The sequence below is a fragment of the Crocodylus siamensis genome, chromosome 2 (assembly GCF_052110815.1).
Source record: "Crocodylus siamensis isolate JL-2025a chromosome 2, ASM5211081v1, whole genome shotgun sequence".
Taxonomy (NCBI): Eukaryota; Metazoa; Chordata; order Crocodylia; family Crocodylidae; genus Crocodylus; species Crocodylus siamensis.
The window spans coordinates 199,621,651-199,647,563 of NC_143396.1; the positions used below are offsets into that span (position 1 = coordinate 199,621,651).

General features: G+C 39.5%; 1 protein-coding gene across 5 annotated transcripts in view; it reads left to right on the forward strand.

Moving 5' to 3' along the window:
* The window catches only part of MPPED2 (metallophosphoesterase domain containing 2), a 148,669-nt gene that overhangs the window by 29,706 nt on the left and 93,050 nt on the right, over window positions 1-25,913 (forward strand). For all 5 annotated transcript variants that reach the window (XM_090032805.1, XM_090032803.1, XM_090032807.1 and 2 more), the window contains one exon: window positions 20,176-20,357. In XM_090032805.1, the coding sequence (XP_089888931.1) occupies window positions 20,176-20,357 (182 nt within the window). The remainder of the gene's footprint in view (window positions 1-20,175; window positions 20,358-25,913) is intronic.

Here is a 25,913-nt window from a genome sequence, read left to right on the forward strand (position 1 = left end):
CACACTCCACTCCAATGCAATAGCCACCTGCTTCCATGGGTGGCAGCCAAGGCTCGGGCATTGCTGGGCAAGGCAGGATTCTGCAGACCCTGGTCCTTCACCCCATAACCCTGGCAGTTGGGGGGGCATGGGGGGGCTGTGGTTGGGGAGTGAGGGGCACTAGCCATGCCAGGTGACTTCAGTTGGGAGTGAAGGGTACCAGCAGGGCCAGGGAGCTGTGGGTCAGGAGTGAAGAGCACTGGCAGTGGTGGGGGGCTGTAGGTCCTTAGTGAGGGGCACTGGCTGGACAAGGGGTTTGTGGGTTTGGAGTGAGGGGCACTGGCAGAGCCAGGGGGGTTGTGTAGCCTGGGAGTGAGGGGCAATGGCATGGGCAGGGCACCAGCATATCAGGGCTGCTTAGCCCCACAAAGCAGTGGCAGGGGGCAGCTGCAGCTGGGCACACATCCTGGTAAGTGAAGGAGGCAGGGAGACTGACTTTCCATGATAAAAAGTGCAAAGTCAAATGCCAAAATGTATAGTTATTTAGAATTAATTTTATTATAGCAATTGAGGCACTGGCAGGCTTCCAAATTGCTTCAACATTGTAAATATATCAGTATAATACAGTGTTCAACTGATACCTGTATATATAGTAGCATTTCATTTTATTCACAGAAAAACATGGATTTGGGGGTTTTAAATCAGAGAATTTGCATGTTTTTTTTAGAGAAGCTGCTATTTTTACAGAGAGAAAAACAGAAACCCTGCTTATTACTCCATATACAAGGGTGTAATTGAGAATAGAATTTGGCTCATGTTTATTTCTGATGCTAAAAAAAGGAATAAAAAGTCACTGGGTATCTTCCAATTAATTCTCACCTGTTGCATGGAACAGATGGTTACACCCAGGGATGTCTTTGTGATTATATGGTAGTTTGCCACTTTCTGGTAGTTTTATTTGTAACTTCCTTTATTTAATTAAGCAGAAAACCAGTAATCTCTAAATTATCTGACTTTAGAGTGATGATTGCATTAGGAGTTTAGTGAAAATGACGGAGGAAGAAATAGTTCTGTAATATCTTATTCTAGTCTGACTTTTTTTTTGTCTGACCATGGCAGAAGATGTTTCAGATGGCAATAAGATAAGAAGTAGCAATGATAGTCATGCTGTAGGGTTACTAGCAGGGCATGAAATAACATCTGGCCATCGGACATTGGAGGTCTGATTCTTAGTTGTATTAGTTGATTGAAATGTTCCTTTCCTATGTTTGGCAGTTCATGCGGCATTCATGTCACAAGAATCCTTCGGGAAAAAAATCAAGCCATTGTGAAAAAAATCTTAGGAACGAAGGCTGAAAAAGTAACACTGCAGAGCTCCACTTTTCATGTACAATATGGTTGCATACTACTTTAAAGTGAAAAAAGGGTTGAGTGATGTGGCAGTTGCAGTCTTTGCTCAAGAAAGACAGCACTAGAATAGCAAAATAGTGCCATAGGTGAGGATTTACAGACTTCGGGAAAAATGGGTGAAGAAGGCTGCATAATGAATAGCTGGTCCAAATCACTGCTCGTGTTGCCTCAATTTCATCAGTGCTAAATTCACTTATTTTTTGGTGAGGTGGGAAGAAAAGATCAAATTACAGGAGAAAAACTTTTTTGACTCTCTGATTGGAAAGTCTGTTTTTGATTCTAGACACAAACCTTTTTCCATCCCTAATATAATGCTTTTTTGGAAGGTTCAAAGCTATGATGCAAGATCAAATTGTTTGGAATTTATAGCGGATTTAGTCTAATAAATTTGACAAGCCAAAAATATTTATGCTCTCTTCTTTGTCCATAATAGCACAATAAAAACACTGAGAGAGGATACAATGAAAATTCTAAAGCTTTTTGGTGATATAGACAACCTCTTTTCATTTGTGGCCCCCTAACATTTTTTGAATGGAGGTGCTGATCCCTTTGGAAATTTCAAATGTAGGTGCAGGTATTCACTTACTTTGATCAAAATCATCTTTTCTGGACCACTTAGACATAGCCTGCAGACCCCCAGGTGTCAGTGAACCACTGGTTTGAAAACCACTGGTATATACTATATCTTAATAGAGAGTTAGGGTATAGAAAAACAAACAAATCACAGCAAGTTGAAAGGGATTGGAGGCTTGCCATACATCCACTGCTCATTGGTATATGTATAGCCACTGTGACCTTACAGTAAATGAAAGTTAACCTGTGATAATTTAGCTCTGAATGAAAGGAGGTGAAAACTTTCTTTTGACCTAGAGTAAAAGAATACATACAAATAGTATGCAGAGCAGCTGTACAGTATATTTCTGTTCCCTTTTAGTTCATTGTAACTTTTTGTTTGTCCATACCTTTACTTGTCTGGGCACCTCCACATCTTGCCTGCAATTGCTCACTTGGAAAGACAACACTTATTGTGTTTTGTGACAGTCCCTTAATGTAATTTAGTAGATTGAAACAAGGGAGGAACTAGGGCCATATGAACCTCCAGGTCTCCATAGACCATCAGCACAGTGTAAATAAGCAAATGGATACATCCAGACTATAATAATCATGTCTTCATGATAATCTTCCTTCTGCCTTGCCCTTGCTCAGATTGTTTATGGTTTTTAAATGACAGGATGATTTATTCAGTAAATAGAGATTCACCATGGTTAATTTCAGGTACAAAAATTGCACAACTTCGTATAGCTCTTATTGTAGAACTTGGCTATCTTGTTAGGTGCCAGCAGATCATAATAAGTATCCCAAGGCAGAAATTTTGTTTGCATTCATGTGTTTGTTGTTTTTCACAAATACTGTACAAGCTACCTATCATGCTTGGGTTGGAATAGCATTTTTACTATCAGACTGATCTGTGGTAGTTGCACAAAAAATAAGGGCCAAAATCTAATAGAATTCCGTTTTTAATTTTTTGTTCTGTTATTTTATGTTGCTTCATTTTATTTATTTTTATGTCTTATATATTGTGTTTGATTTTACTTCTGTTTCAATGAGTAGAATGTGTAATTTTAGTGCATGCTTTTACCAATAATGACATATCATGTAATGTTATTTTATATCATTTATAGGTTGTTTTTTTTTAATTCTACTGTATCATTTTAGCGAAAGCTGTAAATAAATTGCTGTTGCTACTACCACCAGACTGAGAGCTGAAAAGTGAGTGGCAGATGCCAGAAGTCAGATATCTTGTTAAATTCCTGTAAGGTTAGATGTCCACTAAATAGTTGGCTTGAATGATCTGAGTGTGGCTAAGCAAACCTATATTTGCTAAGGTCTTAGGCCTGATGCTACAGCTGGCAGGTCTCTTTGGCCTGAAGAATAACTGAATGGCAAGTCTGTGATTCATGCTATGCTATGGTCATGGTTATTTAGCAAAGGTCAAGGGCAAAGTAACTTACTGGATCATATTATGTGTGTGTGTGTGTGTGTGTGTGTATGTGTGTGTTTGTGCGTGCACTTGTGCAAGTGTGTGTGTGTATGGGGGTGTGTGAGAGAGTTACAGTTGTGCTAGCATGAAAAGTAATATTAAGTATACACATACACATCACCAGCTTTTCTAATGGTGGCTGTCAGATCTTCTATAAACTGTCACATTTGAGGTAGTTGCAATATAAAGGATGCACTAATTCTTGTTTAGCTAAGTTGCATTTAGATGTATATTTGGTGAGAAAAGGCAGTGTAGTCATAGAGTCATTAGAGCAATGGCAAAGTTACCTCTACTGGTGAGAAATTCACAGTGGTCAGTGATTTTGCACCTGAGAGAGGCAATTGTACATTATTTTCTTCACAAGGAAAAACTGTTCACTGAGTGAGAGGGGAATAACCTTGTCAGCAAAGAGATAGGGCTTCTGGCTCCGAGAGAAGGTGTAGAAGTTAGATATAGTTCTTCATGAGATGGCAGCAGCATCATTTTTAGTAGCCCTGTCTCCTGCCATGGGTACATTGGGATAATACCACTGTTGAATCAAAGTTTGGTGCAACAGCCATATTGTGGAGCAGACTCAACAACTTAACTGGCGCTGGAAGTTTAAGAAGGAAGGGCCTGCTCTTGCTAACTGCTGAAAACCTCTTTTAGGTTTGTAGGTACCTTATGGTCTTTGGGAAATTGGGTGTGTTTAGTAACAGAGCTCATAGCAAGGAGCTATATAGTACATTGTAATAAATAATCAACTGCTGAGAGGATTTCTGGAGCAGGCTGAATTATTCATTGCAAATAAACTATCTTGCCAGTTTAGCTTTTTGTTCTGATGGGGTGTTTACCAACCAGCCATTGAGTATGTGTATTGTCCATAGTGGCTGAATACTTTGAGGAAAAATATCAGTTATGGATGATTGTGAGCTTGTTTTTCATAGTGTCTGTTTGGTCACCTAAATTTCAGAATTGAATGCCTCATTTTATATTAATTTAAGGTAAGCAAGTGCTGGTTTATTGAGAGGAACAAAATGAAGTCATTTTGCAGCATGATCCTGCAGTATTAAAGTCAAGGGATCAGGCCCTTAATGCCGTTCTACTAGTGACACTAGTAACATAGCCAGGTTACATAGAATTGGGTGTAGAAATGTAAAGAAGACAACCAAAGAACATCATTTCTTACACACATAATGCTGCATTTAGAGGAAATGATGATGTAAGAACAGCTGTTTCTTGCTCTTTGGAGGACTTCCTGTGTCTCCCCCAGCAACTCACTTAATTTCTGCCTCATCTGTAAAATGGCAATAGAACTCCAGTCTCCCAGGAGTGTTAGTCATTTAATGTTTGCAAAATGCTTAGTAAAGTCAGAGAGAAGTGTAATGAATAGTTATTGCGCCCTGCCCAGCTGTCATTAAACTTTACCAGCCCATGTACAAAATGTGTTCTACCCTTGTTGTGATGGAGATAATGTAAAAAATCTGAAAGCGTCTTATTTACACATTGAAGAAAAAATTTATGGATGTGTAAATGAGTACCAGGTTTCATTAGGCAGAATAATAAAAAAAAAAGCCCAGCCACCATCAAAAACTAAACTAAAAATAAAGCCCAAACACCCTGTTAGGTCTGATTACGTGAGAAACTTGTAGCCATCAAAAAGTCAGTTTCTGGCCCTTGTCACTGCAGAGGAAATCTTGTCCCAAAAACTAGTTCCAAAACTAAGGGCTTATGCACTTGGGCTAAGTACAGACTGTCAAAAAGCCTGAAGCTGAACTGATTCAGTCTTTGCAAGTTAGCCTAGGCTGTAGAGTTTTAATGAATAAGCAAATGAACACACATTTACTTTTGATTCAGAAAATGCAGCCACGTCTGCAGTGGCTCAGGCCAGAAGCTGGCAGGTGCTGGAGCATGCCTGCCAGCCACTCCAAGGCTTTTCCCTCATCCCTGCTGGAGCAATGTGGAGTGGCCAGGCCCCAACCAGGGCTCTGCCTGGGGGGAGGTACTAATATTGAATTCATAAACGTCTGAACAAGAATAGTTTTTTCTCTGAAAAACGAAAAACTGAAAATTACAAACACAACCTGGGAGGTGTGTTCACTTACTCTTCCTGCTGCCCCTGAGGTCTGTGGGATTTGCAGTCCTGCAGCAGAACAGCAGGACTCCACAAGGTTTCTTGTCACTGCATCTTCCTGCTTCCAGGTGCCATTGGGATTGGTAGTCCAGCACTAAGTAAGCCGGCAGAGCAGGGTAGGGCAGGGCAGCTCCGCACTTTGGGGAAGGTGATTTTAACCCCACTTCTTGGCCCCCAGACCCCAGCCTGGGTTTGCCTGGGGAAGCCAGTGAACCAACCCTCACTGCTCCAGCTAGGGAGCAGAGGGCCAGGGCCAGCCCTGCTCTCTGGAGAAGACAGCACAGCTCAGCCCAGCCCAGGGCTGGAAAGCATGCTGGGATGCCCGGAGGGCTCTGATTTAATTTGAACCAGGAAGAGGTTTGGGATAGACGTTTCATGAACTGGTTTGGCCTGAATCTGTTAAGTCTTACTACATTCAACCGGGTTTCTCTCAGCCATTTTGCAACTGGTTTATGTGCAATGAACTTCTGTTCTGTTACAGGTTTAAACCAGTTTCTGATCACTTAAACTGGTTTATGTGTAACTTCTGTCCCTAGCCCTGGGGAAATTGACTAAATAAGCCATTCTGCAAGCATTATTCTACAACACGGGTAGTCAATATCCAGCCAATGCAGCCATGATATTTGGCCTGCAGGGTTCCCCATGGCTCAGGATATCTGGTAGTCAGGAGTGGTAGCCACCCCACTGCCAAATTTCCAAGTCCCATGTAAACATTGCCAAGCAGTGGTGGCTGTACCATGACACTGCTACCCTGATGTTTGCAGGCAGCCAGGCCGGGCTGTGCAGTTGCTATGCAGGAAAGCCAGGCCAAGGGTGTTGCCACATGGCTGGGCCAAGCCAAGGCTGTTTCTGGGCAGCTGGGTCATTGACATGCAGCTGTCGCTGGGTGGCCAAGTCAGGTCCTGGCTGTACCTGCTCCATGTGCTGGGTAGGGTCCCTGCTGCATCCATCCCATGCACTACATTGGTCCTCCACTGCAGCCTGTCCCCACATACCGGATCCAGCCTGTGGGGTAGAAAGGTCTTCAGTTGCTGCTTGCAACACAAATTGGCAGCAGGGGAAAAGAAACTAGAAGGCAAATTAAAAAAGAAAGCAACAATTCATTCCTTGTAAGCCGCATGATCGTTATTCCAGTCTCATGATTTCTGGAACTTCTGAAGCATGATTTTTGAATATTTGGGCTTGTTGAAATTCACTTTAGTGCAGATAGCCTACACAAAGCCCTGTACACCATTAACAGCCAGAGTGGATATTAAATTATGGTTACTCCGTGACTTGCTTCTGCCCACTATAATGGACTGAATTTTTACTTATTGAGATTAATTACAAATACATTTAAAGATAAAAAACATTGTACTTGTGGTTTCTGTTTGTTCTACTAAAAGTAGGGTTTGTAATGATTTTCACATGTCTAATGCACTAGTCTAAATAAGCAAATTCAGTCTTTTGTTTTAAAATGTAATCAGCAAGATTGCATTTGCATTGCTTGGAACTGAATCACGTAAGTGAAATTACATTGTCTGCATCTCATTTTCTATCATAAAATGTTATGTGATGCAGTTTGTTTCCGTGCCTCCTAGAGCTTTTCATAGTGATATTCTTTTTCTGAATTTCAAAGCTGGAAAGAATCCACTTCCTTTGTTTGGCATAGCAGTAGTTATTCTTCAATGCATAGCAACATCTGCCACGCAAACCAAGATTTTGATTCTGTAAAAAGTGTGATTTAGAAAGCAGTTGGCTTTCAAAGTTTTCAGGGTCTCATGTTCTGTATAGCAAGTGATGGCTAATTGGGTTCATATAATTAGTGAAAACTTCTGTTTAATGCACTGTAATAGCCTAACACTGTTTCCATTCATGAATATATATAAGTAACATACTGATGATATTCAGCATGTTTGACTATAGAATTGACTTGTGTAATATAATTGCAAACAGAATCACCCAATCTTTTCTTTTTTACCAGCATAAAAGTGAAGGTAAATGTATTTTTAAATTGAGTTTTCTAGAAAGTATCCCTAAGGCAGATTTTTATCTTGACTATAATTCATTTTAGGGTTTATTTGCTTTTTTTTGGTACCTCTTTGAAAATAAATGATTTAACGCAGTAAGAATAATTGTTGATTGCAGAAGTCAGTAACATTTGTGATAAATGTGAGTGTCTCAGATATTCCCACTGAGGATTTCTTAATTCATTAATTTTTAAGATGTAAGTATAAGCAAAAGCAAGATGGTCTTAGATAACCTGTAACATACTGTGGTTGCCCACAAAACCTCTGCTTATTAACTACATTATTGATAAAACCTCCTGATGTTGAATGTAGCAATGCTTCTCATAATGCTGTTTGCCTAAATGTGATGTGTGTGTCAAATAAATGCCATAGACAAGTTATGGTAATGATGCAACAAAAATATTCATTGAATTTTTTATTCATAGAGAAAATAGCTTTTTATGGAGGCTTTTGTTCTAAAAGCATTCAGGAACCTATGGCACAAAAATAATCCTTGCTTAGGAGAAGCTACATGACCTCATCAAATGAAGAAAGGAAAGGGGAAAGAAAGAGAACAGGTTAAAATGAGTATGTGATTTCAAGGTGGGAGGGACTTTAACTCCATCTGGGGTTGCACTATGCAGTATTTTAGTAAAATGTGTGTTGAAATTTCTTTTTCTTAGGTAGCTTTGTCTCAATTGTTAACCCAAACCAGTGTTTGCATCTCGAGGGGTCATGGGCTGAACACTAATTGACCTGTATTTTTTTTTGTCACAAATTGTTTAATACGACTGAGAGAAAAAAAGGAAAGGGCATGTGAAAGTACCTTGTACATTCTTTTTCTCGGGTGGTTTTTTTACCTTCCTTTGTTCCTTTACATGATCCTTTACAAATAAGGGAGAGGTTTTAGAAAATGTGAGTTTTATTAGTCTGTTTTAGATATTCACAGTGCAGTAGAGGCCCCAAAAATGTAGTCATCAATTCATGATGTTTTCTTGGATTTGGAACAGTTATTTCTTGAGAGATAGGACGGGGTTCAGTTGTTTACCATGTTTTATCTAAAAGCAGATGTTATCCCTACAAAGTGTCACAGCAATAGATCTCCAAAAAGGGTAAGGGGTTGAGTAGACAAAATAGACTTGATAAAGTTTAATAGCCAAATTCTTCAATGCATTGTGTGACCCTATTGAAGTGGTTGTGAGCTTAGAGTGATATAACAGAGAGCAGAATTTGTCTCTAACCTTGTCTTCTCACTTAAAAAAATTGTATATGGAATAAATATTTTTGTGAGGTTACAGGAATATAACAGAGAGCAGAATTTCTCTTACCTTTTTTTTTTTGCTTTAAAATATTGCATATGGAATAAATACTTTTTTTTTAACTGAAGTCCTGAGCCTGGTTCTGATCTCCCAGAAATCTAATCCTATTGGCTTGGGTGGAATTCATTCAGGTTTAGGCTGCTGAAGGGACATAGGAAGTCACACCAGTGAAATTAGGAGTAGTTGAGATGACCTGTGTGACTACAGGGCATGTAAAAGTTTTTGACTGTCAGTCAGCAGCTTGTTTGGCAATTGGGACACTACATAGAAACCTTTTTTCGTGTAGCTTAGAATCTGGTAGAGGAGTCATAACTGTGGATGATATAGCAGAGGTGATAATAGGAGAAAGGACACAACTGTGAAAAGAGAGTTGAGTTGCCCTATATAGAGCTCTACATTAAATATGTTCCTTTCTCACCGAAAACCTCTTGATAATGTTGTTTACTCAGAAGAGAGGGTCCAAGGTAGCAACATATGACTAAGTCTGAAGTACATCTGAAACATGAAACGGAGTGGTAAAACTTAAACATGCAAGTCTTTTAACATTGCTTGTCTACTTTAAAAGCTTTCATTTGGCAGAAGCTCAGCCTAGATTTGCTGTGCCATGGAGTTACTACATTTGAAGGTTCTAAAAAGCCCAAGTTACAGTTTAGATGTAGAAGAAACCTCGTATCCCAGTCAAGACAGGTTTCCACCTGGTATCACTTCCCACACACGAAATCTGATCAGGAAGACATGTTCCACTTTGAATGTTTATCTTTGTACTGGCTCAGATCCACAAAATTAAATACGTTGATAACAGATAGTTTATATCCACTTAATGCTACACAAAGCAATAGTTCATGCTGCATGAATACTAGGAACCTGTTTATTCAAGTTACATACTCTGTCTGCTCATAGATTTTCCACTAATGTCTGTGGGGTTTTTGCATGCATGTCATGGCCAATGTATGGTCCTTTGTAAATAAAAACAGGACCTAGTAATGTCTGCCCAGCATGGGTTGTCCTTGCTCTGAACAGGTTTTGTGGCCTCAGCTTAGTCCCCAGTGGAAGAAGCCTAAATCATAAAGCATAGCAGCACACACATTCACATGATTAGCAGTCTGCTTAGGAGAGGGCTAGCACTTATGCTTGCAGGGGAAGCAGGGGGATTGAATTGCATCTCATCCCTAGAGAGGGTGATGCCTTCGGGTCAAAAAGTGAAATCATTGAGAAGACTGTGCACAGAGGTTCTCACTTACATTGTATATTTAACTTGTGGATGAAAGGTTGCGGGGGGAACACTTATGTTTTCTCTACTGCAAGTCAGTGAAATTTCAAGTACAGCTATTGCCTTCCTGATCAAGTATGCATTGAAATAAAAATATCTGAATGATCCTCAAGTGTGTTCTGTAAACACTCAGGGCTTGATCCTGCAAACACTCAGGGCTTGATCCTGCAGCTTGCTATGCCCTTGGCACTTTGTTCTGCCCATGTAAAGACAGACTTCAGTGTAGGGTCTAATTCTAGGAGCTGGTGAGATCTTCCTGCATGGGGACGGGCATCCTCAGTTCCATTTGCCTTGGCATCCAGGAGTTTCTTTGGTTCTGTATTTAGGATCTCAGACACTTGAGTAATGAAAATCCCAAGTTGTGCCCTTGACATCAGAACATTTTAAAGATGTCGCATACTAGGCTCTTAATATAAAAGTGTATCACAATAAATTGAGGAGATGCTGCAGTAATTTCTCTTGTATTGATTTTTGTTGGTATCTTTTCTTGGTTCTGAATTCTCTCAGTTGTGATCTTCACCTACCATCTTTTCCAGATGGTCTTAATTCTGGGAAAATAAGTAACTTAAAATGTCATGGCAGCACAAAACATGTTAAGTTTCCTTCATCTATGAGGTCTGATTTTTTGTTGTTTATTTGCTTTGCATTTTAATGTCTTTTTCAATCCTCAGTTACCTTCACTTGTGAATAAAATTATATCAGCATTACAAGCCTCCTAGTAAGCTAAACGCTTGGTAGTATTTGTGTATTCAGTTAAAATAATTGGAGTTACCACAAGGATGAATTTACGCCTCTTCTTTTAGGGGATTTCAAATCTCTGTGCCCTAAAATGATGTCTAAATTGTAGTCATCTGTAAAGATGTAAGTTCAGCATTCCAGAACAAAACACTTTTAAGGAGGAAGTGTTTCTTGTTGTTGTAGTAAGGGATGAGGGACTTTTCAACATGCAAAAGGGTTTGCTAGTGGTGGTATATCTATATCAGCAAGAGTATTTAGTGGAAGTTAAACATGCATAAAGATTTCAGGATGTGAAATTGTGTTTTAAACATTCTGTGATAATCTGGTTTTTGATATGCATATAAATTTAGGTTAAAATAATCTGGAAAGAGTTGTTCTGCTGGTGTGCTCTGGTTGCTAGCTAAGGAGGAGAACAAGTGTGTCTCTGGCACTTTACACTTGGAGATGAAATCAAGTTGTTATACATGTTAATCGACCTGATATTTATCATTTGTTAGTGTGGAGTTATTGGGTTGGCAAGGCATTTGTAAAATGTGATGGTCGTTGTATAAACTGAGTGCAAACAAGCATTAAACATCATGTCAGTTAGCACATGTTATAACACCATGTCATTTCCCAGGCCAGATGAACCCTTAGAGTATTATTTTCTGGCTGGAAATGTCAGGATATTTGTTGTGATGCTTTGAGTTAATGTAGTAAGAAGTTGCTAACTGCCCTTCCTTTTGGCAAAGAATACAATTAGAGAGGCTATGCTGAAACGAGGCAGCCTGCCTGTCCATTTACCAAAGTGCTTTCAGTTCTCACTGCAAGGTCAGGAACAAGAATTTTAAATATTGAAAAGTTTAATCCATTGTCAAGTCACTTAATTAAATAGGATATAATTTGTAAAATCATTACAGGAAGTTTGTTAGGAAATGTGGGTTTTAACTTAGATGGTGAAATAACATTATTGTTGAGGTTTTTAGAATCAATTCTGGGGCACAGATTCTTAAGCAGCAGGGTCATGATTGTATGTAGTACAATGTAGCATCAACTTCTTGCTCTCCCACAGATTTGGTATCCAGGAGATTGGAATCTATTAATTCAGCCCCCCCCCCCATAGCTGCCCAAAATGACCTTACCTTTTCTCCAAGGATTAAGATTACCAATATGTTTTCTGATGCATTCCTGTTATACAACTCATAGGCCAGGTATAGATATTATACTTTTACCAGTATAAGTGGTCAGAAACCATACACCAATCATAATAGAACAGAAATTTGCACACATGGACTGGTTTGAAAATGGCAGAACCCAGTCTAAGATTTGCCCCCTCACACCAAAAGGTGAAATGTATTTTGTTTGCTACTGATTTAGACTACACTGCTTACAGAAAACCTTGTAACTTAAATCAATTCTGCCTTGGCCTCTTGGAAGGTCTGTACCTAGTCTTAGTAACTTGCCAGTTTACAAACACACAGGACACTAATTATACTGTTTTAAACAAATGGAAAAACATGTTTGGACACTTTGGGTTTGCTTGCTGAAAACTTCATCTGCAAATGTACATGTGTGTTCTGTTGGAGATATTTACACAAGCCTCTCAGCCACCTGAAGTATTGGCAACTCAAAGGATCAAAAAAAATGTGTGGGACCTATGACTTCCTAAATCTTGAGATTTTAAAAAGAAAAGTGGGTATTTTTTTCACTTCACTTCTGATTTCTGAATGTCAGAATGCACTTGAAATATACTCTGTAGTCAAGAGAGCTGTAGACCTTTTTTAATTGCATCTGCAATTCTCACTTGATCACTTGACTTCAGAGTTGGAACTTAAATAACAAATATTGTGATATTTATGACAGTCACAAGAGGTGCTGGTGTTCCATCAACATTTTAACAAGGACCTTTCACAGATATATCTACTCTTCACTTCTAATAAACATCACTGAAGTGTGCATGAATCTATGTATATGCACATGCAGGCACACATACTCATGGGGAAAAAACATGATGAATCAATTGTTTTTGTTTTCCCACTTAAACATAATGACCTTTTATAGCCATGGCTGAGAAGGAGGTTAGAAGTACTTAGAAACAAACTTATTTTAAGACCATCTGATGAAAATATTTGTTTTTAATTCTAAAACAAAAAATAGTGATAATATTTATTCTATAGAACCATGTTCAGGTAACAGAATTTGAAATGGGGATTGTAGAGAGAAGATGGTGGCATTGCAGAAAGAAAGAGAAATATAAAAACAAATATGAAACACCAGTATCAATGGTGATTAAGTATGAATGAAAATATAAATAAAAATATTTTAGTTCCGACAACACAGATAAATTGTAATGTACTCTTTTAACCTGATATTGTCTCTCTAAATGAGCCACAAAAACAACAATTAAAGTGCAGTAATACATGTGGTTTTTACTTTTGCATACCAACATGCTTGAACTGTTTGGGCTTTAATAAATGATAATTAGGGCAGATTTGCTAAAATGATTGTATGTTCTAATGAAGACAGACGCCGCACCAATATTTGTTCCAGGACAGAAACATGTTCAGATATTTGCGAGATGTTTCTTTATTGCTGCTTGTGACTAAATATGACTGGTGGCAAACAGCCTTGTACCATCTGTAAAGATTTTACAGTTGGGTTAGTTAAGGTGTAAAAAAATGCAGATAAACATTTACCCCAACAGAGAAGAAACTCACTCAGAAAGAAAAGGTGACAATGTTCATGTTATTACCATACTGACATCACCATATAGCTGACAGGTCTGGAAAAGGGTACATTTGTAAGGTCCTTTGTGATGGTCTCTACTCCATTCATCTCCTGTAGCAAACCCAATAAAGATGTTTAAGACAAGTTGGCTGTAAACAGACATCACTTGGAATCCAGGGGCAGTTCGCCCAAAGGCTGCAAGGGAGGTAGGGGCAAGTGTGGAGCACTTGGTTGGAGGAGTGAGTACTTACCTCCTTGCATAGAGCCTGAGAACGGCATCACCCTTAATAGGATCTCAGGGAACCCCAGGGTGCTACAGCACCCCAGTTGAGACTTACTAGTTTAGACATACCCTTAATGAGCCAGACTGCCCCATGACCACAGGTTGCCACGTACAACATATGTAGCCAAAAGAGGGGGAGAAAGGGGCCATTATACTAATTTACTTTTCTGTGTTGCACTTTATGGCTAGTGACAATTTAGCTCTTTGTAACTCAGTAGAAAACCTTAGTGTCCTAGAGTGCCATGGTAACCACCGTATCTGAAAAAAAGATTAAATTAATCTTGACTGATGAGTCAGTATTTATCATTAGTTGCTATTTCAGATTAATACTGTCAGGTGTCTGAGCTGTAGGATTTTGTAAGGAATTGTGAACCTGAAATACCCGTTTGTGTAATGGGGAGACAATACCTATTCTAAATTTGGATTATCTGGAAACCTGATGATAAAGGTACCTTATTTTCAACTAAGCAGTTGTGTGAGGAGCATTGCTTGTGTGTAAGTAAACAAATAACCCAGTGCTTCTGATTCTTTAATTTGTTTTATAGAGTTTATTCAAGATGCAGGTTACTCTAGAGAGGGCAGAATTTTATATTTTAATATTTTATAGCAACAGTATACAAAATATGATTTATATTGCTTTATAATTATAAATAAAAATTAAACTATTTTATATTGTAATAATTTTTTAATAGTTTTAATGATCTTAATCTTTACAAAGCATCAGTGGTCAGCTGTTTTGTAACAGTGGCCAGCAACCTTTCCAAGTGGCGTGCAAGAACAACCCAGCTCTGGGCCAATGTGGGCAAGGGGCTATCGGTGTCAGCTCCAGAGCAGGGGGCTTTGTCTACACCCATGCTGAGGCTCAGTAACTGGAAGCTGAACCCATGTCGCAGCTGTGGGATGGGAAGAAGCAAGTGGCAGCTTATGTGCAGCTCCCAAATGCCCAGTCCCAATGCAGTTCTTCATCACCTGGCAAGCACCAGGGTGAGGAAGGCCCCTCACTGGCAGAATACTGCCGAAGCGCCCAAGCTCTGCAGCCTGGATCCAGTGGCTCATCTGGCTGGATCTGGCCTGCAGCCTGGATGTTGCCAATCCCTGTCTTATTTTTGGTGGGATGCTTTTGGTTATTCCATAGGATGCTCTTACGATTCTAAGGATAAACTTTAAAAAGTACCCTGTATGACTGAGATTCTTAGAAGTCAGAGTTCTTATGGTATTTTTAAGCACCTAACATTGGTTTCAATGCAAGGCATCTAAGTACCTTTAAGTGTCTTCCCTAAAGTACCTAAGTCATTTTGGAAATTGGGATTTAGTCTCCTAAGTCATATTAGTGCTTTTTAGTACTAATGTTTTTCATTGCTGTATCAATCAAACAATGGAGGCAAACGGGAATTTTGTCGCACATGTCCATCTGATATATGTATAGTAAAGTTTTATTTATGTATTTTTATGGCAAAAAAGGTAGGGATTTACAGCTGGCTGCCCAGAACAATCATTCTGTCAGGTCACCCTTCTCACAGGTTGGAAACAAATATGTTTGCCATCAGACAGTGCCACCTCATGCACACTTTTCCAAGCATGACAGTAGAGTCCATTGTGTTAATTCTGCCAGCCTGAAACGTTTTGTTTTTCAAACTGCTGCATCTCACAGTGCGGCGGGGAGCTGGGTGCACTGAATGCATTAGGGAATTGGTGAAAGAAAATAGAGTGTTTCCTCCCTATGTCACTGGTTCTACTTTGGTAGTGATGAGGCTGAAGGAGTTGGATGCCCTTTTCTGTTGGACTTCAGCGACAGGTCAGATACCTGGGAGCATTTGAAATTTGCAGTTCATGAATAAGTGGCCTCAGTCCAGTTTCTAATGGACAGGTATTCACTTCACAAATAGCATACTTGCCAGCCATCTCAAGGGACTGACTAAGAGCTGACTGAATGTGGAGCTGGCTAGCATCTGCTCAAAGAGGTGGTTGTACAAGCTTAGGGGTGGGTCCCATTCATGCAGTGATATGTGAAAAGCTTGCATTGCTACTAGCTGTGCTTTTAGTCTGGATAAAGAGAGAACTTCAGCCTCCTGGGATAGCAAGACAACTACTTCTCTATCTGTTTTGGAGGAATGTTTAGAATAAGGGGAGTTGATGGGCTGGGAATAATTACCTACAGTAGTTTTGTTTTTAATATTGTCTAAGCCAGCACTGCTGAACAAGAAAAGAAATTAAGCTAGAAACATACAGTGCAACATCATAGCTTTCACAAAGGGAAGAAAAAGAGACATCAGGATCTTAATGAATTTGGATTTTGTTATGCTCTTCAGGTTAGTTATTGAATGCATAGAAAATGCCTCTAAGCCAGACTTCAGTATCACATTGACGGGATTGCCTATAGCAGAATAGGAGCTCGGAACAGTAAAAAATGTGTTTGGGAATGAGCTGGAGGGAGTAGAGAAAGTACGGTGAATGTTTACAAGCAAAAATGGGTGCTACAAGGTCCAATGATGCTATTCATCCCTAATGCAGACAGACATATCTGAACAAGGTACAGTACAGCAATGAAAGCAGACGTTCATTTTTTTGTATTGCCTGGAGGAAGCATTGTTGGAAGTGAGGAGATGTTGATAAGATTGTAGCCGCAGAGACCCACATGTTTACTTTGTAATATATTTCTCAAAAATTTCAATTTACCCTCAGTAATGGGAAGGAAGACACCAAATAAGAAAGCACGACTGCCTATAATCACAGTTCTGCCCAGGTTGCCAGTGTGATCTCAGTGGATTAGTGAGTTTTCTCTGTGGTAACAGCCTTATTAATTTCAAACCCTTGTGGGAAAAATCCATTAATTGTATGTTGGAGTTCAGATTTCTTTTTGGGTTTTCAGCTAAACCCATAGTGATAACCAATTATATGGGCCATCTAATCGTACAGTCTGCTCATTAGTTTAAAAAAAAAATCTGTCCATTACTAAAAGAAATGCTGGAATATGTGCAAATTACATATCAAAGTGTCCTTTCTAACCTTCTCCCCCTGAAGAAAATGCATTTGCTATACAAAATCCCCCTAAAAATAATGCAGAATATCACTAATTTGCATAAGTGCCCAGACCACGCTTTGGCTGAGTGCATTTTGCAACTCAGCAAGTCAGTGAACAAAAACCACAAAAAACTTGGTTCAATTGTCTGGCCCATGCACTGTGGTTTAGGCTTAGTTATTATGATCAGGTTTCCTAGGATACTAATATTTAATCAATGTATTCTATCAATTTCTCATGCATTGTAATGCTTCAGCAATATCTTGTTAATTTTTTTTTCAGTATATGAGCTAGAAGTAAATAAAGTCTGGGTAGTAAGAAAACTAATTAGACTACTTTTCCATTAGAACTCTATTTATACAAGGGTTTGCACTGAAATATTTATTTCAGTGTAAATCTCTGCTATGTGTCAGTGTTTGGAGCTTTGCACAAGTGCTGTTTGCCCTCATTGGCTGCATCTAGACAAGTGTGGCCACATTTTATGTGGTGCAGCATGCAACATACATCACATTCAGCTGTTGCAGTATGGGGGCAGCACGTGTTGCCCTAAACCAGAGCCTGACCAACCGGAGCCATGTCCTGGCTGCCAGCTAGGCTCTGAGTGGCAAGATTGCTGCTGCTGCAGCCCTAGAAGGCCCCCAGGACCCCAGGTAAGTCTCTTGTGCTGACCCTAGCCTCTTCTACCATACCCGGGGTAACGTGCCATGTGCGAGGAGACTCATGCAGACTTTGCAAGACCCAGGATTAGTTTCTTACTCTGGCACAGCTATCTTATACCTCAGTTTCCTATTTGTAGCATGCAAATAATACGTGTCAGAGGTGTTGCTAAATATTCTCAGGCACTGTGGTGAGGGGCAATATAATACTGAAGATAAAGAGAGGTTTACCACACTGTTGATTCACTTATGTAACTTTCTCTAGTTTACAAGTCTGTTGGTACATCTACAGGAGACATTTACTGCAGTTGACTAATTAGCTCCACAGTAAAACATTAGCATCTACACACGTGGTGCTATTAGAATGGAGTAAACGAATTAACTCCACTGTAGGATAGTACTGCCGGACAAAAGTACCATTCTACAGCAGTTATTTACTTTGCCACAGTGCATGTATAGATGCTGATGGGGCTGGCTGGGGCCTGCAGTGCAGGGACTGCCTGCTGGCTAGCTCTGCACTGAAGCACCACCATGCCCCAGCCAGCCCCTCTGCAATATGTTGAGCTGGGTGGGCTGGCAGGTTGACCCCTGGGGTCCCCCCTGCCAGTTGGGGCTGCGCCACCCTGGCTAAACATGCTGTAGTTCTAGGTGTGCCCTGCATATGGTGTGCCTGGGAGCATAGACTCTGGTGCAAACTGCCCCAGAGTTTATTCGGGTACGTTAATTGCATGTGTAGAGCGCTCTGTTAGTCTCTAATTGAGGAAGAACAGGTGATCAACACTTACTTACTTTCAGCAACTCATCTAAGTCTGGATGGGGAAATGCCATTAAGAATAACAATTGTTAGAGCTACATAGTAGGCCATTTGCCTCCCTGTAGTATGTTAACTCAGGGAAATATTCTGTTACTCCATTTCTGGATATGATCTCATTTGGTATGGCTCCATATATCTGCTTTTACAGCACACAGTTCTTTCATGTTTATCTCTTCTTTCTTGTAATGTAATTTCTAATGTATGGTCCAAACTTTCTGCTTTAGAAACCAGCTTAACTTCATATCCTGTGATTGATGCTACCCTAATTTACACCAGCAGAAAATATGGCCCTATGCAGCTCAGGAGATAAATAGAAAAAATATAAGGGAACACTTCCATCCTCTGTGTTTTCCTTTGAATTTTGTTTATGTCTCTTATGGGAAAACACTGCACTGTTAAAACTGTAATTTTTTTTTTAAAGCAAATCATTTTATTGTTTTCCATTTATGTTGACTGTTTGCCTGTCTCTTTTCACTCAGCTTGAGTAGTGCACCTCATTTGCTCTGTTTTGCTTTCTTTTTGCTTTCAGTTAGTGGTTTTCAGACATTTATTTCTGTGTTTGTGAGAACCCCATTGTACAAGGTCCTGTAAAAACATCCAAGACGTTCACTGCTTCACTGCTGGATTTGCTCTACGTATCGTTTGAAAATTACCCCTCACCCAATTCTCGTCCACACATAAAAATCCATCTTAAATGAAGTGGTACTTAAAGTCAAGTTAACTTATATGTGGGCTTGTGGTTTGAAGTCCAAATGCTACTGATGCTTGAGGTAATCATGCATCATGCATGCATGCTCTATGCAACTCAAGTGGTGATTTGCAATGGGGCTGCTCTCAAGTGAGGCAGACTAACTGGCGAGAAATTTGCTCAGGTATAGATAACTCAAGCTGCCACCGTTGTGAATACCCATAGTCAGAAGCTATAAGTACACCAAAGTCTTGCAGCACAGTAAAGAAATGTTAATTTATTCTAAGTTATTATAAATTAAATTAAAGCACTCCATGAAATTATTTATTTCTCTAAATGTCAATAAGATTTGAGCCCTTCAACACCTTTTTTAAAGGCAGGACTTATATTTGTATTGCTATTATAGTTGACAAGGTCACTTTAATGTCTCTGTTGCTAAGGAATAGCTGGTTGAGCTAAAATTATTAGAATCACTAACTGAAAACAACAGAAATGTTTTTATCCATAGTTGCTAATGTTTGACCTCACCTTCTGGTGGTATAGACATTGGAAGATGAGGTCTGGGGTTGGTGTGAGAGGAACTGAGGGATTGTTGCCGAGCCCCACTTATCTGATTTTTATGCATGCTTGTGCTTCTGCTGAAGTCAGTGGAAATGTTCCCATGCTTAAATATAGACATCTGTGATAGTGCTTAGCTTTAACTTGGCTGAGATCCTATTGCTCAGCACCAAGCAGGAATCAAGCCTGGGAGACAGTTTTAGCCCATCTGACAGATCTGGTATTTAACAGCCCATGCATTGGTTCATGTAATAAGGTACCTCTTGATTGGATGAAAAAGGTCTGACCAAATTAGACACAGTTTATTTATGAATGTTTGTATCAGGCCTGGGTGTGGAGCAGACCACAATGCATATAATTTTTCACTTTCTACTTTTACTGCCAGGTAAGTATTTACAAATGTGACTCTACGTTTTGGGTTGTCAATGCTGATGCGTTATGGATTTTTTGATCGGGGGACGTTTCTCATGTCTTACTGTTTCATTCCCTTATGACTTTTTGTATTTTTAGATTTGTGTTCATATTTAACATAAGACATGCAAAAGTTGGTAACCCACGTAACTGTTATGGGATTTGTTATGTGTCTGCTTCAGGGTCGACCCTATCCCATATGACACTCCAAAACCAGCGGGCCACACGCGATTTGTCTGCATCTCAGACACACACTCCAGAACAGATGGCATCCAGATGCCTTATGGGGACATCCTTCTCCACACAGGCGATTTCACCGAGCTGGGACTGCCCTCAGAGGTTAAGAAGTTTAATGACTGGTTAGGTAAGGAATTATTGCGTTTTGCTGACCCCAATTAACCTTTCCTGTCCAAGTGTCACTCACTGCCTCCTAATTGAATTCGTGAGCTTGGAAATCCCTCTACCCTTGCTTCAGTTGTTCTTATATGATGTGCTCTGTCTAGTTTGGGTATGATTCTGTTAATTAAAGATGAATTGAGATATTTTGCTGCATGTCTGAGGTATCTTGGGGCAGGGGCCTCTGTCATTCAAAGGCAAAGGGACAAGAGCTCATGTGTCATCTGTGGGAGTTTCTGAGGTTTAACGTTTTTATATGTTAGGTGTGGGTGGCAGTAATGTAACCAGACATGGGGAAGTCCCTTCTCCCCACACCAAAAAAGGGCAGCATCAAAGAGAAAGTATGTCTGTGAGTTATTCAGCTGGCTTTCAGTTAAAGAAGTGCTGTCATTTTTAACCCTTTGAATGCTGACCTCTACTGTTATGATGTGCAGTCTCCCAGGTTAAATGCAGCTAATATTACACATTGCCAGGTGTATTCTAATAGTTCATTGCATAGGATGAGGGCAGCTCCACAGGGAAAGTGACGGAGAACAGTGAAGTGATGTATGTTTGTCACTTCATTATTCTTCGGCTGAGAACCTGAAGCCAGCCATGTGGTGCATATCACCGTTTATATTAGGGTTACTAATATTAGGGTTACTAAAGAGGCTAAGGTGGCCCAAGACAGCAAGCTTGCCTTCCAAATATTTTTCCTGCTTGAAAAGAATCTGCAATGTTATATAAGAACCTTTTAAAGCATGGACCTGTGATTTTACTGTGCCTCAGTCACTGTACTCTTTTAGCTGCTGTGATGACCATGTCTCTAAAGGCCTTTAATAGCTTCATTAAATCCATGGGATTCTCTTGGCTGGCCCTTTGGGAGGTCAGAGGGGTTGTTTCTTGGTTCATAACAGGATTTTTTTAAAACAAAAAGGCTCCCAAATCCTTAGTCTTTCTCATTTTCCTTGCTTTTCCTCTCTGTTTTGTGCGTTCCATTCTTTCTTTTCCTGTACTCTCCTTTGATTTCCCAGAACTTGTCAAATTTTAAGATTATATGCCCCTATTTTTATGGCTGGGTATTGGGAACAAGGGCTTCCAGTATCCCTCACCAACGTGCTGTAATTATGCCTTTCAAGCCCTTGTCTTGAGAAAGTGCTACCCTTTCTTATTGGTTTAGAATGACCATTTCTGCAATAGCTAGCAAGTGAGAGGTGCTTATATCGGTATGTGGAATGGGAGGGAGCACACAGGGAGCCTCCTTACATACTATACTCATTGTGCACCTCATGCTGGGACCTCTCACTAATAGGAACTCTATTACATATGATACTCCACAACCAGCGAGCCACGTATGATTTGTCTGCGTCTTAGGTGCACACTTCAAAACAGATGGCATCCAGATGCCCCATGGCGATATCCTGTTTGGTGGGACTGTTGGGCAGGCACATCTCCCTATCGGGGTTGAATATGACTGTACCTGCGTAAGTCAGCCGCGCTAGGAAAGTTAGCCAGCACTGTTAAGGATGGTTGCTGGCCCCAGGCATTCCAGGTTCCAGGAAGGATTTACTTTCTTAAGACACTAGACTTTGAATGTCCACTGGGACTGGAACTCATGATAGTGTCTAAATATTATAGTTTGGTGCTTGGGGCTTTGGGTCACTGTTTTACTATTCTGTTGATAAGGAGAGTTTGTACATTTAGACGTGTGTGACTGAAAATGCACAGTTAGGTTCTGCGGTGTTTTCATTGTTTCCTATGGAGTTTTATGGCATTGGAAACAGGAAACATTCTGTGGAATGAAAATGTGTCTGTTATGATGATATTTTATCATAAAAGCCATTGTTTAACATTTACTACATAAGAAATATAACTCATTGAATGGGTTTTGTTTCCAGCTCATAATTTTATTGAATGATTTGTCTTTGTGTGTGTGCACATACAACACATGGAGTGCTGGCAGGGTCAGGGTGTATTAATCCCTTCTTGGGTTTTTGGCTAAGATGTAGCATTCTCTGTTAAAGTTTTTATATCTGACCTCAAATTTGCATCTAGCAAGACAAATTTTGCGACCTCAAGCAATCAATGTCCTACTGAAACTGACAGAAGCTTTTACTGTGAAAGTACCACAGGATTTTTCCCTAACACTTCTATATTTCCTTCTCATAGATTAAGGAGATAGAGCCTACCATCAACTTCATACACAAAACAATACTTACTCTTCAGTTTTCATATTAGAATTGGGGATGAAAATCAATTTTCATCCCTCCATTTATTGGCTGCAGTTATTTTTAGTGTTCTTTCATTTACTTTGTTCTCTTGATTTTTTCCTCACCTCGTATTGGTAAATTCCTCTTTCCTTCTTTGAGGCATAGGATTAAGTCTGTATGCATTCCCTTATATATATGTACTACAAAAGGAAAATGAATAGCTCTGTGGAGGAGAGGGGGATTCCAGTATATCCTTCTTTCCACATGTGTAGCTCCTCTCCCCTCTGTGAAAAATACTATGTCCATTGAGAAAGACCATAGCCCCCAGCACTGCCTGTCATGTATTCCCAGCTCTATGAAGGGCTTCTGTAAAATCAAGGGCAGCGTGGTACACCATAAAGCTGGCCCTGCTTATTCCAGGCCCTGCTTATTTCAATGCATCTTCCTCTCTTGGAAGCATAGCAGTGTGACTTTGGCTCTTGGTCTCTCTCTGCGCTGCAGTCCTTAATCTGTAGAATAGGGACAGGAGTTATCCTCTGCTTGACAGAAGTGTTGTGAGGATAAATATATTCATGATGAGATGGTAAAAGGCTGTGGTAACAGGGCACAGAGGTACCAAAGGCAGAAATGTTTCTCCTTCTGCCCAAGGGCATTATGATACTTTCGTCTGTTTTATCTTAATATTCATTCCACCCTGTTTAATAAGGCCTTATTCTGAAGCCCTCTTGCTCACAGTACACAGAAATCCTATCAAAGTCATCATTTTTTTTTGCAGTGGGATTTACTGTGCCTAATGCCTAGCTATTCTGCTGCAGAATCATGGCAATTGATGTAGTTTATACCATGAGGTAGTTAGGGTAGGTTAACAAACCATCCATAGTTCTCCTCATGGTAAATCAATACATCCTTGCTTCTATTAGGATTTTACAGTGGTATAGCTAACCTACATTAGTTATCTCTTGGTAAGAGTACCCACTTTTTGGCAGCAAAGACAAAGACAAAGTTAAGATATGAATATCCTAATCTCACATCCCAAGTTTATTTTACTAGATGTGTTCATGAAAAAGACCTGAGCACCTGAGAGCTTCCTTTGCCTTATTACTTCATTTTTGTGTGGTTGAAATACCCACAACATTCAGTAGGTATTGTAGCTGCACAAAATATTCAGGATTGGATCCTGTCTGGTTGTTTCATTAATGCCACCTTTTCCCCGCTCAGCCTCTCTATCTCAGTTGCCTAACCCTCTCTTACACATTGCATCTTTTACTCCTAATAGTTCTATATCTGACCATGTAACTTTTGCTAATTCTAATGCTTTTTCCCTTGACTGATAAATTTTCATTATTGGTTTTGCATGAAAGTCTTCTGGGCTTGTACACTGAATAACCTCTGTGGTCACTTAGTGATTACACACGCTGGCTGAGGTAATTTATTCACTTTGTTTTGGTGTGAACATGTCCCATGGGTCTTGTAACTGCTGTAATCACTTGACCTTAGTGACTGTTAAATGCTTTAAACACAGTTATTTTAAATTTATAATTGTTTTCATTAAAAATCTCTTATAGTAACTTAACTGACCTTGCAGTAAACACAGCATTATATGCTGGGGAAGAATTAAAATGTTATGTTATGGCTAATATATTTCTTCCAAATAAACTCAGCGTATTATTATATCACTATGCACATTTCTCTCTTTTCTTCTGATTCAGTCATATATGGAAAAAGAAATAGAAGAATATGTCATTATGGCACTATGGACAATAATACAGTATTTTCCTTCCTGTGTACTGAGAAGTGACTGAATAACTGATAAGAGAAAAAGTGAGGTAAAAAGAAAGATTAACACAATACGTATCTTTAATAAGGAAAGAAAAATATTTTGTCCCCCATTAATATGGGCCTGATCTTACAAACCCTTATTCACATGAGTAATCTGCATTAATTTCAGTGGCACTTCTCATGTCTGAGATTCAAGTTGCAAGACTGGTTCCCAGTTTTGCTTCCATTATTTGTTAAAAATATTTGCTGTTAATTATAGCCTGAAATCCTTGTTTTATTCCTTCACAGGCAAAAAATCTAATGGGTGGAGCTCAGGCCAAATTGGGCTGAATTTTGTTTTGTGTTGCTCTAATGGTTTAAGCCAGGGATATGTATCTCCAGTGAGTAAATAAAGTTCACCTCAGTGATACTGAAAATAGAATTCGGCTTATTGTCTCTCAGCTGCTTGGGACAAGCAAGGTGATTCTTCTGTGTTCTCCTCTCGTCTCTTTAATTCTTTGTCCATTAATATGTTTCTCTTTCGGTTTTCTCTTTACGCTGCTGGTGCATTTCTGAGTAGTGGCAAAATGAGAAGGGCTGAGAATAGCATGACATGCCAGTCACTGAGCAAGTCTGATTACCTTGAGCTACTCTGGTGATAAGGTTATTTATTTCACTAGGATGTACTTGTGCATATGAAAGAAAAGATTGGCTTTTTATATGCAGTATATTTAGTTTGTTCGGTATGCTAATAAAAGAAACAAGAAACTGAATGGGTTTACTGGAATTTGGCAGTTGGCTAATTGTGCTGGATTTATTTGGATGTGGACTCTAATATCACTGGCAGCTCTGTTAATGCTTGTTTTTATCTGTTAAGGCTAAGTAGAATGAAGTTACTGTGGGTCATGTTGGTGTGTGATATTTGATTAGGTTAATGAAATCAGAAGTCTCCAGTGAAATTGATTACTGTAATGTGAAGTAAATGATAAAGCTAGAAGAGCAATGATAACGTTGTGTTACTGTAGGAAGTATGAACAGGTGACCTGTTTTAATCCGTACTTGGCTTGTCTCTATTAGCCCTTATGGAAACCTGAAAGTATATCCAATATTCAGGCTAGATCAGAGGTTCTCAAACTGTGGTCCAAGCTCCATTCAGGTGGCCTGCAGAAAGGTTGCAGAACAATCGAGAATATCTGTACTTACAAGGTAAAACTACTGATATTAAAATATAAGTTGTGTGCTTTGATTTGTAGAACAAAAAAAAGGTTATTAGTGGTCCGCCAAGACCCTCAGCAGTTTTCAAGTGGTCCGCAAAAAAAAGTTTGAGAACCACTGGGCTAGATACTTGCCATAGTAATGTTTGCTTCATAAAAACTGAGTTTATTTAAATAAAGATAAATTGGAGCAAAACAATATAATGATATTTGGGGCCTTCCTTATCACTGTGTAAAAACACAGGGTCACATTCCTAAGTTGTTCCTCGTGTTCGCTTTGGAGTTTGAGGTGTTTTATTTGATTTTTTTTTGTCTCCTTCTATTACTTCTCTTTCCATCTATATATTATTCTTCTTTTTGTTC